The sequence below is a fragment of the Corythoichthys intestinalis genome, chromosome 15 (assembly GCF_030265065.1).
Source record: "Corythoichthys intestinalis isolate RoL2023-P3 chromosome 15, ASM3026506v1, whole genome shotgun sequence".
In the NCBI taxonomy this organism is placed as follows: Eukaryota; Metazoa; Chordata; class Actinopteri; order Syngnathiformes; family Syngnathidae; genus Corythoichthys; species Corythoichthys intestinalis.
In genome coordinates, this window is record NC_080409.1 from 29,038,861 (window position 1) to 29,056,265 (window position 17,405).

General features: G+C 37.7%; 1 protein-coding gene across 2 annotated transcripts in view; it reads left to right on the top strand.

Annotated features, from left to right (window-relative positions):
• The window catches only part of LOC130930870 (transcription factor IIIB 90 kDa subunit-like), an 84,227-nt gene extending 68,522 nt beyond the window's left edge, over positions 1-15,705 (top strand). For both annotated transcript variants that reach the window (XM_057859123.1, XM_057859122.1), the window contains 2 exons: positions 1,431-1,578; positions 5,643-15,705. In XM_057859123.1, coding sequence (XP_057715106.1) covers positions 1,431-1,578; positions 5,643-5,677 — 183 coding nt within the window. In that variant the 3' untranslated portion in view covers positions 5,678-15,705. The remainder of the gene's footprint in view (positions 1-1,430; positions 1,579-5,642) is intronic.
• Positions 15,706-17,405: the final 1,700 nt, after the last annotated feature.

Genomic DNA, 17,405 nt, shown 5'->3' on the forward strand with positions numbered 1-17,405 from the left:
TTTTGTATTCTGTCGATCTCTCCAATCCCCTCTGTCGTGACTAGACATGTGCCGATTACCGGTTTCAAGGTTTACCGTGGTATGAAAAAGTTGCGGTTTCAAAACCGCAAAAAAAATTCCGTCATACCGTCCCTACGGTATAAGCTATTTTTTATATCCCAAAAGTAGAGGGAGAAATCCCTCACTTGCAGCTGCAATGCTCAAGCCTCCCCCACCGGTTGTTGATCAGTGTCAGTCAGTCGGCTGTGCTACAAGATGGCTGGAGGAGGTGAAACTCCTGAACTTTTTGCCCCATCGAAGAAAATGAAATCACTGGAATGGGAATACTTCCACTACAGAAACGTTAGACGGCCGCAACGTAGAGGAGGAGGGCCAACCGACATGTAAAACATGTTTGCGGAGGGTGCCTGCCAAGGAGGCAATACCTCCAATACGATTTCACATTCATAGAAAATTAAAGGTTATCAAACATTGTCATGAAGGCTTCCCACAAGCTACGAGAGTTGACTCCAGCGTGTTTAGTGTGTCTAGCAGTGGTAAAACGTGTTTTGTTTTTTCTCTCTGGCAACTGTCTGTGTTGAGAAAAGAGTGTGTATGATGTACGTAAACATGATCCAAGTCATAGACACGTGCTTTTTATGGAAAATAATTCTATTATTTTAATTTTTTTTTTTTTTTTTTTTTTTTGTTCTTAAGGCAATAATGTTGAGCTGTGGTTTTAGGCTCGGCTAAAGGAATGCATTTCTTTTAATTTGAATATTATTTTTAAATTTATTTTAACTTAACATTATTCTTATGTTCCAATTTACTAATGTTTTGAAAAATAAAAATCCTGTTCAATGGAAAAACGACATGCCTAGTCATGACACCGCATGGTCTCCCCTCGTCACGGCGTTGTTGCGCTCGTAACTTTGCCCTCTCACTTTCTCTTCTAACTGTCGCCTTTACATTTGTTGTCCACGTCCGACATTTTAGGTAAAGTCGCCAATTAAAGCGGTATCAACTGATTGGACAACTTTTCAACGTTTTTGTAAAATGATAAAATGGACAGAAATGCAACAACCGCCGTCCCGTCGCATGAGCATATTTTTTTCACATCAAATTAAAACATATCTCCGCTTTTCTGTGGTTAATCCGTATCAAGTAACGACCTCACCTCTGAAGAATCTTGACGATATTCAGCGTCTGAGGTTTAATCTTGTAATATTATGACTTTATTCTCGTAGTTTTAATTTTTATTATTAGTCCGTCGTACAAACTGACTTTGGGGGCTGCATTTTTAGAAAAGGAGCTGCTTTTCCCCCCTCCTCTTCCTTCTTGTAACCCACAACTTGCACGCACATGCCATGTTTATTAGTTATGTCACTTGGGTGTTGTCGATACCACCTCAAATATTAAAAATATATCCTGCAATATTTCTGTTTGTTCAGCCCGACGGCCCAGCCCCCGTAGCTGTGGCGGAGCCCCCGGCCGTGTTGGTGGAGAGCGGTCCGGTGGTCTACGACGACGCGGTTGAGGAAGATGAGGAGGAAGAAGAGGAAACCTGTGTAAGCGCCATGGCACTGATGGGCAACCAAGGTCTGTTGAGCGATGTTACTTCAACTCATTGGCTGCCATTGATAGGCGTCCAATCCCTTTGGACTAAAAGGATGGGCAGCAATTAAATAATCACCCACCGCCCTCCTAGTCCAAATGGATTGAACATCTCTCGTCCTCAATGGCACTAAAACGTGATCATGTTTTGCTGTGTCCGAAGCTGTGAGGGAAATAAATCCAGTTTTGGTTTCCTTCGGATGGTCAATATGTTTGCCAACGAGGGTCTTAACTCATTCACTACCAAAGACGTATAAATAATGTTGTTTCAACTGCTTATAACCATAGAACAAAAGTGAGTAGAAACGAACCTTTTTTCTGATGGAAGATGGGAATGTAATCGTTCTTTTTGTAAGATCTGTGTTTGTTGCCATAGAAGTTAGAACACAATATTCTATGGTACTTGAAAGAAGGGAATGTCTTGGCTGGGAGTGAATGATTTAATAGCAAATATTTTCATTCTTTTTATTTTATTCCTTTTTCTAAAAGGGAAAAACGGTAAATAATTTTAAAATTTGAATTTAAGTTAACATTCAAAGTTGTTGTTTTTTTTTTTAATAGGGATGTTTTTATTTAAAAATATGAAAGGGGGAAAACAGTAAATATTGTGTCTATGAATTTATTTTTAAGTCCCAAAAATATTATGTAAAAAATGGTAAATATTCAAGTTTACTTTTTTTTTTTTTCCAAGAAAAAATCTGTAAATATTTATAGTCCTCATTCTTCATTGAGGACTACTGAAATTATTTTTTTCTATTTTTTTTTTTCACATACATTTTTATTTACAAATTGATGGAAAAAAAAAAACGGAAAACCAAATATATTTTTAATCAACTAAACAAGAAGGGATTAAAAAAAATTTTTTTTACTCAGATTTTTTTTCTCATATTTTTTAAATAATCTCGGATTTCTGTAGTCCTCAACCTTTTACTGTATTGAGGACTATAGATTAAGTCAGTGCACGATTTACTTTGGCAGGGCACCCAAAATGTGTCGGGCCACATCTCCTCCCCGGGCCGTGAGTTGGACACCTGTGATAGAGCATGAAATGCAAACACCGATATGACCAGTGGTTGTTAATAACGGCGTTGGAGTATAACGGCGTTACTAATGGTGTTATTTTTGTCAGTAGTGACTAATTACTTTTCCCATCTTTGCAATCCCGTTACCATCACTGGGAATGTGAAGGCGTCCGTTACTACAATTTGGTTGAATGACGAAAGATGTCTGTGAGACGCAGCGAGAGCAGAGCGGGAGAAGGGAATGGGGTTGTGACGCCGTTGCAAATGCAATGCTAGGTGGCTCAGAGCATTTGCGTTCTCGCTAGCATTAGCATTTAGCGTGGCGACGGTCATCTTAAACTCTCGGGCAACTTTAAAAAAAAAAAAAAATAAATAAATAATTCTACATACATGCAGTTCATGGCGTTCAGGTGGGTACAATTATTGAAAATAATGGACTGTTTTCCTGTTCAGTATGTCCTTATAGATGCTACAATATAATAATAGTTTTTGTTTTTTATCACCAAAACGTGACGAGCCCTTTTTTTGTCTTGAATGACGTATCCTTAAATCTTGTGATATTTTACTTTTTTTTTTTTTTTTTTTTTTTTTAATCAAAACAGCTAGAGCGAAGACAGAAGAGGGAAGTGATTCAGAGCTTTACCTGCATATTGAAAAATATATATATGGCGGGAAACACTCAGCTGACTTGAAGTTCCGCTCTGAGACCCCCAATTTAGCCAACTTTCAAAATTGTCCGATATGCATGTGTGATACATCATTGGAAAGCTTAAAATCTCAATTTTCTGGGGGAAGAAAAAATTTGAGCAGGAGGGCATTTTTAGAAAAAAAAAATTTTTAAACAGCAAAACCCTATCTGGAGGTGAGAGCACGCGAGAACAGAATTACTGATACCATGACTTTAACGAGATATTATCGCGTACTTACTTTGTTTCGATCTAAAAACTCCATGTATCACTGAGTGTCAAGACACAGCTGTGAATGGCCAGAGCTGGATTTCCTTTTTATTTTATGCATGAAACATGGTAATATAACAAGGATCGCGATGCAGAAATCGCAGACATCAAGGAGTGGTCGAGATTTTCATTTTTTACCCTTTTAAATGTTTTTTTTTTTTTTTTAAACTTTTTCAAGCCTTTTGGTTCAATTATTTATCATCTACCATATTGGAGAAAATGCCACCTTAACAAAAAAATACAGTTAAGCGATAGTGATGAGGTTGATATCCATGACTTTTTTACAGACGCCATTTTTTTCATTGTGACATAATTTGTTTAAAAGTTTAAAATATGTGAGTGAATATTTTTTTTTTTTTTTTTTTAAACGAAATGAGACATCAATGAATGATTCTAAGCTAAAAAAGACATTTTGAATTATAAATATAATTAATTACCTTCGTTTGATGTCTGGGTTGAAACAAAAGTGGTTGCACGACGTCTGTAAACGGGGGTTTTCAGGGTAAAACGGACAAATTAAAAATAGTTTGGGGGCTTAATGTGCCATGAATCTATGGCAGCTTATAGACATATTGTTCTATCAAACACAAGTTGTTTTAGCTTAAAATACAGCAGTTTCTTTTAAAGAAGAGTGCAAGAGCAGAAACTGCTTTTTCAGTCTTGTCTGTGTTTTCCACCCTAAATATATTAGGGGTGTGACAGTACACACAAGTCACAGTTCAGTACGTACCTTGGTACGGGGGTCACGGTTTGGTGCGGGTTCAGTACAACAGGAAAAACAAAAAGCCTTTTTTCTCACAGCATTTGAAAGTTAAACTTTGTATATCAATACACTCTTATATCGGTGAAATTTAAAAAAAAAAACTAAAAAGGGTGACATACAGTGTATCACAAAAGTGAGTACACCCTCGCATTTCTGCAGATATTTAAGTATATCTTTTCATGGGACAACACTGACAAAATGACACTTTGACACAATGAAAAGTAGTCTGTGTGCAGCTTATATAATAGTTAATTTATTTTCCCCTCGAAATTATTCAAAATATAGCCATTAATATCTAAACCTCTGACAACAAAAGTGAGTACATCGCATGGGAACTACGTACATCCCTAAATGTCCAAATTGAGTACTGCTTGTCATTTTCCCTCCAAAATGTCATGCGACTCGTTTACAGGAGTGCTGTCAGCATTTCTGCAGAGATTGAAGAGGTGGGGGGGGGGGGGGTCATTCCCACCACCATGCTTGACTGTAGGCATGACACACTTATGTTTGTTCTCCTCACCTGGTCGCCGCCACACATGCTTGAGACCATCGGAACCAAACAAATTAATCTTTGTCTCATCAGACCATAGGGCATGGTTCCAGTAATCCATGTGTGTTGTTGACATGTCTTCAGCAAACTGTTTGCAGGCTTTTTTGTGTACCGTTCTCAGAAGAGAACGCTCCTGGGGTGACAGCCATGCACACCAATTTGATGTAGAGTAAGGCGTATGGTCTGAGCACTTACAGGCTGACCCCCCACCTCTTCAATTTCTGCAGCAATGCTTACAGCACTCCTGTAACGAGTCACATGACATTTTGGAGGGAAATGACAAGCAGTACTCAATTTGGACATTTAGGGATGTACGTTTTTTCAAAGGGGTGTACTCACTTTTGTTGCCAGGGGTTTAGATATTAATGGCTATCTTTTGAGGGCAAAATAAATTAACTCTATTATATGAGGTGCATACAGACTACTTTTCATTGTGTCAAAGTGTCATTCTGTCAGTGTTGTCCCATGAAAAGATATACTTAGATATCTGCAGAAATGCGATGGGTGTACTCATTTTTGTTATACTGTTTTTTTGGGGGGAACGAAAAAGACAGTTCAATTCAATAGAATGGATCATGTAATGATGTGTGGAACATGAAAAGTAATTACTCTTACGTTGAGGTAACCGAGTTCCGAGTTCACTTTTTGGAAGACGTAATTTGTAACTGTAACTACTGTTTTAAGTAAGATTAAATACACTGGATATGACATAAAGTATTATGGCAGCCATTTTGATTCAGCTCTTTGTTTTCCAACAGATTACGGCTGCGATGATTACGACGATGGTTTCTAGCGACGGCTCATTGTTTTCAGCCCATGTTGAACTGTTTTTCATTCTTCTGGGGATTCGATTCCCATCCGCGACGCAAGAAAGCGGACCCCAAGAATATCCGACAAACATCGGCTGCCAAGCAATCAAAATGGCGGCTCCAATCGAGGAATCAGGTAGCATCTGTCGTGACTAGGACATTCGTCCAAGTTGACTCAGAGATGGAAAATACAGAAAAATGTGAACGTTCGTACATCCTGTTCAGACAGGAAGTGGCTTAACTATTAATGTTTTTTTTTCCCTTTTTTTTTTATCGTCGGAAAACCTCAGTGAAGTGATGGTAGTGTCATAATGTCAGTGAATGATGACATCATGCTCTTCCATGTGATGTATCATGAGATGTGACATTAATTTAAAAGAAGAGTATGTGACCAGTAAATGGGAATGGATTTTTTTTTTTTTTTTTTGCCCTGCTGTCATTGACCCTGATGAACACTTTATGGCACATAATTCAACTTTATTATTAAATCCATCACAAGCATGCGAAGCATACATATTTAGTACTGAGCATTTATTTTCAAAATTCTTGACAGTATGATTGATTTCATGTATTAACGTGAAAGATTTCACTATTTCATGTGAAAAATGCCCTGTTTTGAACTGATAGTTCACAATTTAACATGATGATCTTAATGTTTTATTGTAATTTATCAATCCAAAGTGATAAATCTCACACGATAATGTTCTGATGTTATGAGTTTCACATTTTAATGCGATATTTCAAACTCATTAATTTCACATTTCAATCACGTTTGAACGGGACGAATATCACGTTTTAATGTAATCGATTTCACAATTTAACACGATAACGGTCACATTATAATGTGATTAATTTCACATTTTAAGGTAATACGTGATACTTTCATATCCCCACCCTGCCAGCCCTCCAAGTCCAAACGGATTGTTCATCTATTGCCTTTAATGAAGTCAATGAGTTAAACCAATGTACCAAATAGCTAACAAATAGTGTTATTTTGGGGTATTTTGCAGCACCTGCGTGGAGAGTGTGCAAAAAAACTCCGTTTGAATCTCGAAAGGTTGCGTCTTGATTGCCCTTCCTGCTGGTGGTATGACACTTTAATTTATATGAGATATTTTCTATCACAGCCACGCACGCACCGCTGCCTTCTGTCTTTGTACCCAGCATGTACAAATGTTTATGTGTGTGTGTGTGTGCACGCACAACCTTGTAATTACCCGTAGTCTGACGTGTTGCAGGTGGGAGAGACAATTTAATTAGAGGGAGAAGTGAGACAGCCAACGTGTGTGTCGTGTTGTTTGTTGTGCGCAAAAAATCCGGGACGCATTGTATGTCTCTGAGGGAGCCAAATGAAATCATCTGACCTTTAAAGGTAATGCCAAGAAATGGCACATTTTTGACTGCCATTGAAGATGCTAGATAGGGTTGCCAACCTTCCCTTGAAAAACGGAATCATCCGATTTTCAGAATCAAAAGTAAGCATCTAGTACTAAGCTTACAAGTGATGCGCTTTGTCCCTTATAATCATAAAAATCGGAAATAGTTTTATTTATAGAACGAACAATTACCGGTATGGTGCTTTTCAAGAATATGTAAGGGAGCACATTGCCCCGCCTCCCCTGCTTTCTGACCAATGAGCTGACCGAACCATTACAATCCAGCTCATCTCATTGGTCGAGGAGGTCAGTGGCGTGCCGTCATGTTTACCTCTGCTTAATGTTTGCACAAGGGTGGACGTTTGCATAGAGACGGTTGGGACAAAACACTACCAACTTTTCAGGATGCTCAAATTGTCCCCACCAACTTTTAAGCAACTTTATTTGCGTTATATAATGTGTTCAGTTACATAGGTCATTTAGATTGTCTTCCTGTATGTTGTGACGATAGAATTGACCCTACCATTATTGAATCATTTTCAATATGCTCAGACTTACGTCTACCCCTTTTTCACTTGCTGAATGTGCCAGTCCATGTTTTTTCAACAAACGCACATTTGATTGGCTGATGACTTGAGCCCCCACGCACACACACACCGCCACCGTACAGAATTACGTTACATGTCAATAAGACGCCTCCTCCGCCCTCTTCAAAGAGGAGGGAAATTACTTTTTTTCGGCCAGCACCCGCTGAAAGTAATGTAAAAAGTCATTGTTGTGAAGGTGGAAAACGCACCACTAATTTTGCTACTGAAAGTCCAACCTACATCAGAGTTAGCAGTACCATTACATTAAAATGTGTGAACTTGCTTACCTGAGTCTGAAGCTGCTTAGGGAGAAGTGTCCTCCTGTATGTGTTTTCTACTATGTTAACGTTAATTAAACTGTGAGAAATATAGTGAACTCTGCTCAGCTGTAAGAAGTGTAGTGAACCAAGGTTTTCTGTCTTCCAAGAATATCTGCCAGTTAAGTAAATTTTACTCAGATTCCTTGAAATGAGAAAAATAGCTAGCTGAAAATAAGCTTAACACTTATTTTAAGCAAAAAGTTTGTATATTTAATATAAAAAAAAAAACTTGATTGTCAGAAATGTTTAATTCAAGAATAGATGTTGTTCAAAACATTATTTGAAAGCATTTTTTTTCTCTATTTAGATGCAGAATGACCAACTTTTAGATGTATGGGCTTAATAAGAACAAATGGTAATACTTACTAAAAGTGGAAGAATCTGACGCAATAATATTTTAACTAGCCTTTAAAACTCAAAACAAGATAAAATTATTCGACTAGATTTGAGAAAAATTATGAGATTAAGATGTTATACTTAAAATTAGTGTGTTAGTGTAAATCAATACAGATTTATTTTGCATTAATCCTTTAGCCTATGAATTAATTAGGTTCTAATTGGTGAGAAATGTAGCCCAATCTGTTTGGTCTTATTAATGTCCCTTTCCCAGCAAAAAGTGTACATGCAGGTGATGCTGTTATATCTTCCCTACCAATATAGAGACCAAACCTACGCCCTTGTGTTTGCACATTTTAGAAAAAGTACAGTATTTAAAAAAAAAAAAAAAAAAACACAAAAAATTTAGCATGACCGATGTTAATTTTATTGTACTATTTTTGGGGGGATTAGAAATACATTGCTGATTATTGTTTTCCATGTTATCACTCAAATATGTACCTCATTCAGTTTTTAGTAAAATTCTTATATTATCATGAAAAAAATTTTACATACAAAAAAATTAAAAGGTTTCGTTTAGCGGGCCGTCCAGCTCTACCAATCACGTGTGCCCTTTTATTTTTCTTTCAGGGAGTTTGCAACTGTAATGCTAGATCAGTGATTCTTAATCTGGGTTCAGCGAGTAAGTCGAAGGGGTTCGGCAAAGGTTAAGACACGGAGGGACCTATTTTGATACGCTGACTAAAATCTAAGTAAAGGATGTTTTAGACCAGGTTTTAGACTGGTTTGCCCCCACTTTACCGACTTTTTTAAAAATTCTTTCAATTGCTAGTCCTCTATATGATGGGAGGAGAACCCGGTTTGCTCAGTGGAAAGATGACTCTCACTTGATATGAGGACGTATAACAGACCTATGAGCAGCATGGACTCAAATTGTTTGAATACATGCTGTCAAATTGTGAAGTGTTTTAACAGGAATTTGCTCACTAGCTTAGATTAATCAGTTTTAAAGTTGGGAAAAAAAAATCTTATTCCAAAGGGTTCGGTGAATGCACATGTGGAACTCGTGAGGTTCAGTACCTTTAGTAACCTTTAACCACTATGCTAGATTAACCAGAGTTGCTCTTAAAATCAGGTTTTTACATGGTACATACAGTAACTATGACATGACACCAATCACACAATTCAAACTAATGCAAAAACATCAGCAATCTTCTAAGGGTTTTAATTTCATAAATTAACAATACCGGAGGGGCTGCCAGCCATTCCCAGTCCATGTGGATTGGATGTCTAGTGCCGTCAATGGCATTGAAACGTGTCCGTTTAATTCCAGGCCAAAATGTGCTTAATTAATCTCAAACTAGCATTAAGTTGACATTAGTTTTTACTTTTTTACAGTGTGAAATACTAGTTCTGAAATTCAATTAGAACTCATTTTAAATCTGATTCCCGTCAAGATTTTATTGTCGACAAGTTAAACCAGACAAATGTGTTCATATTTTTTTCCCCTTTCTGTATGATTTTCGTGGGGCCGCGTGGGTCACTATCGCCCGCGGCACCGATGCGTAAGCCGACATCCGTAGACGAAAATAAAAACAATCAAATGAGATGTAAAAATAGAAAGAAAAACATGTAGAACCCCCTCTCTCAGCTCCTGCTGGACGCCCACGCCGTCTGCTAGGAAGTTGTAGCGCATTTCGTCCCCCACAGGCCAAACTAGAAGGCCGAAATGGTCTTCAGCTAGCGGTCGGGATGTCTACAGAGAAGGGGGGTCGACACAACCTGGAGGGGCTCAGTGGAGTACTTTGTTTTTAATCTTGGCAAACAATGGAGATACTTTTTTTTTCTAGCTTGGTGCTAGGCAGAAGCCAACAAATCCTGTAAATCAGTCATTTTAATGACTGTTATTTACAACAATGGCTGGCACGGAATGATCATGTTTGAGTGCCATTAACGGCGATAGAGCCATCGCTGTCTGCCCCTGGTCCCGGTCCCCGGTCCAAATGTCGTGGACATTTATTGTCATTTATTTCAGCCAATGAGTTCAATCTCAAAACATGGCATCATGTGCATCAGCTTGATAATTCTTGGAAAAAATTAAATTCATTGAAATTTGTGAAGTCCTTGAAGTCCAGGGTACCCGAAAAATCAGAATATTTACAGCTTTTATAGTTTTTAAATACTGTAAATGTTCATTTTTCTGAAATTTGAAAAATTAAAACTGTAAATTATGACATAACTAAGAATGTAATCCCCCCCCCCCCAAAAAAAACAAAAATACAGTATAAGAATAATTGCTGCTTTACCTCTTTTGTTTTTATTTTAAAAAATGCAGATAAATGAAATATAAAGTATATGAAATCATTGGATTGCTAGGATTATTCATGCCCCCTTAAGATTTGAATTTTTTTCCCTCCCCACGTTTTTTATTAAAAAATGTAAATGAAAAAAAAATATATATATATATATATTAAAAATACAAGATGCAGTGATCCCTCGGTTTTCTCGGTTAATGGGGACCAGAACCCACCGCGATAAGTAAAAAACCGTGGAGTAGTGAACCCCCCCAATATATTTATTCAGATTAGCATTGGAAAGAGATACAGTACATATAAGACATGTTTTTTCACTTTTTTTTCTGAAATTATAATGAAAAAAATGTAGATATATATTTTAATTTGGGCTGTCAAACGATTAAAAATTTTAATCGAGTTAATTACAGCTTAAAAATTAATCGCAATTCAAACCATCCATAAAATGCCATATTTTTCTGTAAATTATTGTTGGAATGAAAAGATAAGACACAAGACGGATATGTACATTCAACATACGGTACATAAGTACTGTATTTGTTTATTATAACAATAAATCAACAAGATGGCATTAACATTATTAACATTCTCTTAAGGTGATCCATGGATAGAAAAACTTGTAGTTCTTAAAAGATAAATGTAAGTACAAGTTATATAATTTTTATATTAAAACCCCTCTTAATGTTTTCGTTTTATTAAAATTTGTAAAATTTTCAATAAAAAAATAAACTAGTAGCTCACCATTGTTGATGTCATTACACCATGCTCACTCCCCAAACCCATAAAATCATTTGGACCCAAGCACCAGCAGAGGGCACCAAACAACAAAAAACAAGTAACAAGCGGACATTACACTGTTGTCATTTTAATCTGAGCGGGGCATGTGCGTTAATTGTGTCAAATATTTTAACGTGATTAATTAAAAAAAAGAATTACCGCCCGTTAACACGATAATTTTGACAGCCCTAATTTTAATGTTTTTTAAGCACTTCAAATGTAATAATTATAAGTTTTAATCATGTTAATGTCCCACCAAATTATTTTTAAACAAGAATAAAGTTGTAGAAATATGCCTGGCTATATTAAACTCTTCATTGAGTGAGTCCACTCAAATCCTCAGCTTTGCTCACTTACACAGAATGAGTTGCCACAGCAACTGTTTAACTAGTTAAACGGTGATTGACGCAAGCGGCGCTTTTGAAGGTAGTGTCGTTGGCAAGATCAAACCCAAACATCTGTCAATCATCGTGAACTTTAATAAGCAACTCCAGTGCACTGCCTGACAAACAAAGAGCAGGGAGAGGGAGGGAGGGAGCGAGAGTGACCCCGGTAATACACCAAGTACGTCTACGGCGCGTCAACGTTGCCGTCACGTCAACACAGTAAAACACGGCCATGCGACCGCGTATTAGACACGTCCTGGAAGCGGTTCAACACGTTGCACCCGAAATGAACGGCAGTTTATTATTTGACACGAGATGCGACCCTCCTGCGTTAAAACTACTAGGTAGGATCGGGAAGTCACTCGTGTAAAAATATGATGGATCCGGTCGATTTTCATAATAATATGCAATTTTATTTCTGTGTGGCGCTTTAACTCGAGAAAATCCATCAATAAAGCTTCTGCAATCCATCCAAAAATGATTCATTGAGGCATTTCATTGGTAAAATACATGTTAAAATCGTTGTGAGTACGTTTGTTTTTCTCTTTAGCACAGGACTTTTTTTCTTTCAGAAAGAAGGCTGACCAATTTGCAGGGTCTGAAAGGCAAATGGTTGTTGTATTATTATCTTTAAATACCCGCTACTCTCACGTGATCTTGCAATCCGCGTGTGAACGATCGAGCCGCTCCACAGACGCTCTGCTCATGAAACACATCCTGTAGAAATTGGGGGCGAGCAACAATGGTGCGTCGACGCGCCGGCAACAATGACGTGCCTGGTATATTACTGGGGTGAGACTACGTGATTGCCTCGGGATAGCTCATCTGTAATTTTATCGGGGGCAAAAAATCTGCAATAGACTGAGGGCGCGAAGTTTGAAAAGTGAAGTAGCGAGGGATCACTGTATAATGAACTCACCAAATCGCTGCCACTCCCCAGTTGAAATGGATTGGACATCTATAACTGTCAATAGCAGAGGGTTTTAGCATTTTTAGGGAGCATCTGTCAAATGTTTTTTGGTTTTTTTTCTACTTTCAACTATTTTTTAATTGATATTTAGTACAGTTTTTTTCCCAAAACAAAAAGACGATATATACATTTTCTCCCATATTTATTTTTACTAAAGAAATTTAAATGAAAAAGTAAAAGTTAAATAAAATCATTCGATCAACACCAGCTTGCGCCGACACCGGTGGGTAATACATTTTTTTAATATTTATAAAGCGGTTGGAACAAATGGAAGGTTATTGATGTGTTTCGTTAGTGTTTTAAAGTTACAGTGTGACGACTCTGATTGCCAGACATCTTTGCTTCTTTGGTGTTGACTCACACACGAAGGTGCGTTCCCACCTGGGCCGCATCTCAAAACACAGACAAAACACCAGATGTGACTCAAACACCGGTTACCTCATGCAGGCAGGGAAAGACAAAGATCAAACAAAAATTGCCCCGTCATCCCATGATCACTGTTTTGAGACGGTGTGGACATTTGGAGACTGTCTTTGTGTTAAATTACTAATACTAACCTGACGAATTTTATGTTGAGAAATTTCACATTTCAAATTGATACTTAACATTTCAACCTTATGAATTGAATGTCTTTAACATAATGAATTTCACTGTTAGAAATTTCAACCTGTTTCAAGATGTTAAATTTCACGTCTTAACATGATAAATTTCACATTATAAGGTGGTGACTATACCCACTGTTTTCCTTTAATCATCGGCTCCTATTGACACCAGTGGATGTCCAATCTGAATGATCACTCCTTGGCCTCCCACTCAAAATGGATGAGACGCCTATCAACGTCAATGGGAATCAGAGTTATTTATTACAAATCTACATTTACTGATCGTGTTATAAATTCATCCCAATAATGACAGTTATTCAACAACAGTTTAATGAAGTGGAGGACTGAAGTAAACCAGTTTTGCTGCCATAGCAGAAAATAAAGTTGAGTTGAAATGTTTTGGTATCAAGATAAAATTCCTCATAGTTTATATGCCTGTGTGGTGCTGATAAAATAAAGATGCGCTGTGATCATCTTTATTGATCCCTGGGGCTTCAGACGACAACGCCATCATTAGGGCGTCCTTCTTTCCCTCAGGGCTCCTTGAATATTCACATCAAGATACTTCAACTTTTAAAGAGGACATTAAGCACCAAATGCACACTTTCGTTTCATATCTATAACATCAAACCCAATGAGTAGTCTCATATTTTTAACTCATTGGCTGCCATTGACGGCAATAGGCGTCCAATTCATTTGGAGGGAATTGTCATTTTATTATTTGTAGCTTTTTTGTTGTTGTTGTTGTTGTCGTTAAAATTTTTTGTAAATTGTGCAAATCCTGTTTCATCCTCTTAGTAGCAAATATGTTCTTATTTTACATTTTTATTTTTTTCTAAATAAAGGGGAGAACAAATTAATAAAAAGAAAATGAACACTTTCATGAACGAATATTTTTTTTAACGCTGCAAGGGACTCATTGGCTGTCATTAGCCACGTTTACATGCTGACTTTTATTCATACCGATTCAAATCATTCCGAATGGAAATTTCACATCAGCTGTTTACATGTCACTTCATCTATTCCGATCCAGCGTTTACATGTGACTGCCTTTATTCCGAAAGGACGTTTGACAACTGCCGTCTGACATGCGCAGATTAATCAAAACAAAGCGTCACGTTACAAAACATGGAGCTCGATCGTCAGATCAGCTGCTGTTTTAACTTTTCGAGTGGAAACAAAACTTCAGAATGATACGCCGTTCATTTAAAAAGTTGTGTGGGTGCGCTGTGCGTGTGCTTGGAAGCCATGTTGCAAGTGACGTTACTTACGTCACCGAGTGACGTCACCACGTCAGTACGGAGCATGCGCAGAAAGAACGCAACCAGACACCATTCCGCTTCCCTGTTTACATGATATAATTTTACTTCTAATCGGTTTGGGAAAAGGAATATTCCACCCCTGTGAATCGCAATGAAATTCCATTCGGTTTGGGCCTGTTCATTCCGAATGAGGTGTTTATATGGAACACATTTATTCGGTTTGAACAAATATTCCGATTGTAATTGGAATATTTGGCTCCATGTAAACGTGGCAATTGATGTCTACTTCGTTTAGTACTGAAATGAGCATTAAAAAAAAAAAACACTTGGTAGCTCTTCAGTTTTGGGCGATTTTAGCGACGCCGGTGGACAAAAGCAGTAGTGTTTTGCATTTAGGAAGACTGCGTTTCCCATAAGGACCAGCGTTGCATTTCGCATGAGGACCAGTGCACACACGCAGTGTCGTAAAACCATCAACCAATCAAAAATCAATCTCCCGGTCGCCTGCAGATGAGTTTAACATTTCTGTTTCCAGCGGCTGTGTGAAGGATGAATGGTAATAAAGTAATGAATCCAGTTGTGGCTTAACAATAGCATATGACAGTTAGCAACCATGTGGTTTAGTGTGGGTAAACCCTTCATCCGAACTCAAGTGAAAGCCAGGCGGATGTTTATTCCGTAGGTCCTGGTAGTTTGTTTTTTTTCCCTCCTTAGACAATACTTTTTGTCTCTTGCTGGTCTGCCATCTTTGCAGAATTCGCGTGAAAGCGTTGGCATCAACTTCTGTAATTATAATGAATCGGAAAAGGGGGAAGTGACGAATGCCGTAAAGCAGTCAGCATGTTTGTAGTTTTTTTGTGAGGCAGGGTTCCTGCCACCCTCCTCAAAGTTCGTTAGTGCCAGTGAACGTAATATAGACCCCCTCAAGATATAAAAAAGGTGTCATTCAACGAGTTTTCAGTCGACATATCACAAATGTTATGAAAGTATTTTATAAAGCTTAAAAAGTTACCAAGTGTTGCTTTAACAGCCAGTCCCCCCCCACACACACACACACACACCGTTTTTAGGGAGGGGCACAAAACCATTAAAATGTGTTACCTGGGTTAATTTTTTTTCCTCCATTGAACAAGGTTTTTATTTTTCAAAACATATAGCAAATTAGCATATTAGCAAATTGGAACATACAGTAATTATAATGTTAAAATACATTTCAAAATAACAAATATTCTAAATAAAATTAAAATAAATGCAGTCTTTTAGGTGAGCCATAGATATCATGATATTGACCGGACATGGGGCCGATTAATGAGGGCCTGCATTATTGGCGTAGCCGTCAAAGTTGACGGAGTGGAATCACACAGAGCTTTTTTCTTTGAAAATTCTTGTGAATGAATGCTTAAATCCCTGAATTCTTTATAGATATGGACGCAAAACAGTCTCGATTCTTGGTCAAAAGCAAAAAAGACCGAAAAAAAAGTGCAGTTAGCATTTATTTTACGTAAATATGTCGAAGTACAATGCTAGTCTGTTAGTCAATGTGGCAGCCGCCTTATGTAAAGAGCTTTTCTGGTGAAAATTCTTGTAAGTAAATGCTTAAATCCCTGAATTCTTTATAGATATGAATGTAAAACAGTCTCAATTCAATGTTAAAAGAGCAAAAAACCAAGCAGTTAGCATTTATTTTGCTTAAATATGTCAGAGAATGATGCTTGTCTGTTAGACAATGTGTCGGCAGCCTTACAACATCGAGCTTTTTACGCTGAAAATTCTTGTGAAAAAATGAAAAATATAATAATGACCTTGAATCATTGAACAAATCACTCCTGAGACAATCCTTCCTGTTTGTATGCAGTACAGCTTTCGTATTTTTTCAACCTAAATCCAGCGTTGGATCACGTGTTGCTGTGACCGACTGCGAATAACTGAAGTGGATTGTGGGATGGCCCCCTTATTAAAGGCGTGGCGCAGTGAAGGTGGAATCTGACCCGTCAATATCATTATGAAGTCTATGGGTGAGCCTAAACCCACAGCCACTGCTCAACATTATTACCATCAGAGCAAGAATAATTGAATTATTTTGCATAAAAATCACGTGTGTATGACTTGTATCATGTTTACAGGGTGACCCAAAAAAAAGTTTACACTCAGTTGACTGCTTGTTTAAAAGCCATTGAAACATATCTAAATAGGTTGTCATGCTTAAGTGATTCATTAAGGTCACTCAATGCAGCTGGTAATCTTACAATTCCTGTGCTTCTGCTGAAAATGAAGAAAACTTTAGCTGTACCTGAATTGCTGCGTGCCGGTCTGACACCTACTGAGATTGCAGCAAATCTGAGAATATCCAGATGTACAGTCTACAAAGTTAAAAAGAAGCTGAAAGATACTGGAACAGCCTCACGAAAACCTGGGTCTGGAAAACCTGATCTGTGCGGACCAAAAAGTTGATTGACAAGGTGATATGTGGCCACCCCAGAGTCCAGATCTCAATCCCCTGGATTATAGCATATGGGCAACTGTGGAGGACAGTGCCTGTATAAGCCACAAACTTCCGTGGCAGCCTTGGAGAGGTCCATTGTTAGATCTTGGGAAAAGATGACAGCATCCTACATAAAGAAGCGTTCCGCAGGCGCCTGGAGGCTGTTGTGACACTTAAGGGAGGACACATTGAAAAATAGAGTGTACTGTACATGTTCTTTACAATAATGTATAATTTGCGATTAAATTCTAATTCTAAGATGAATAAACATGGCATTGAAGTTGTATTATGGCAGTGTAAAC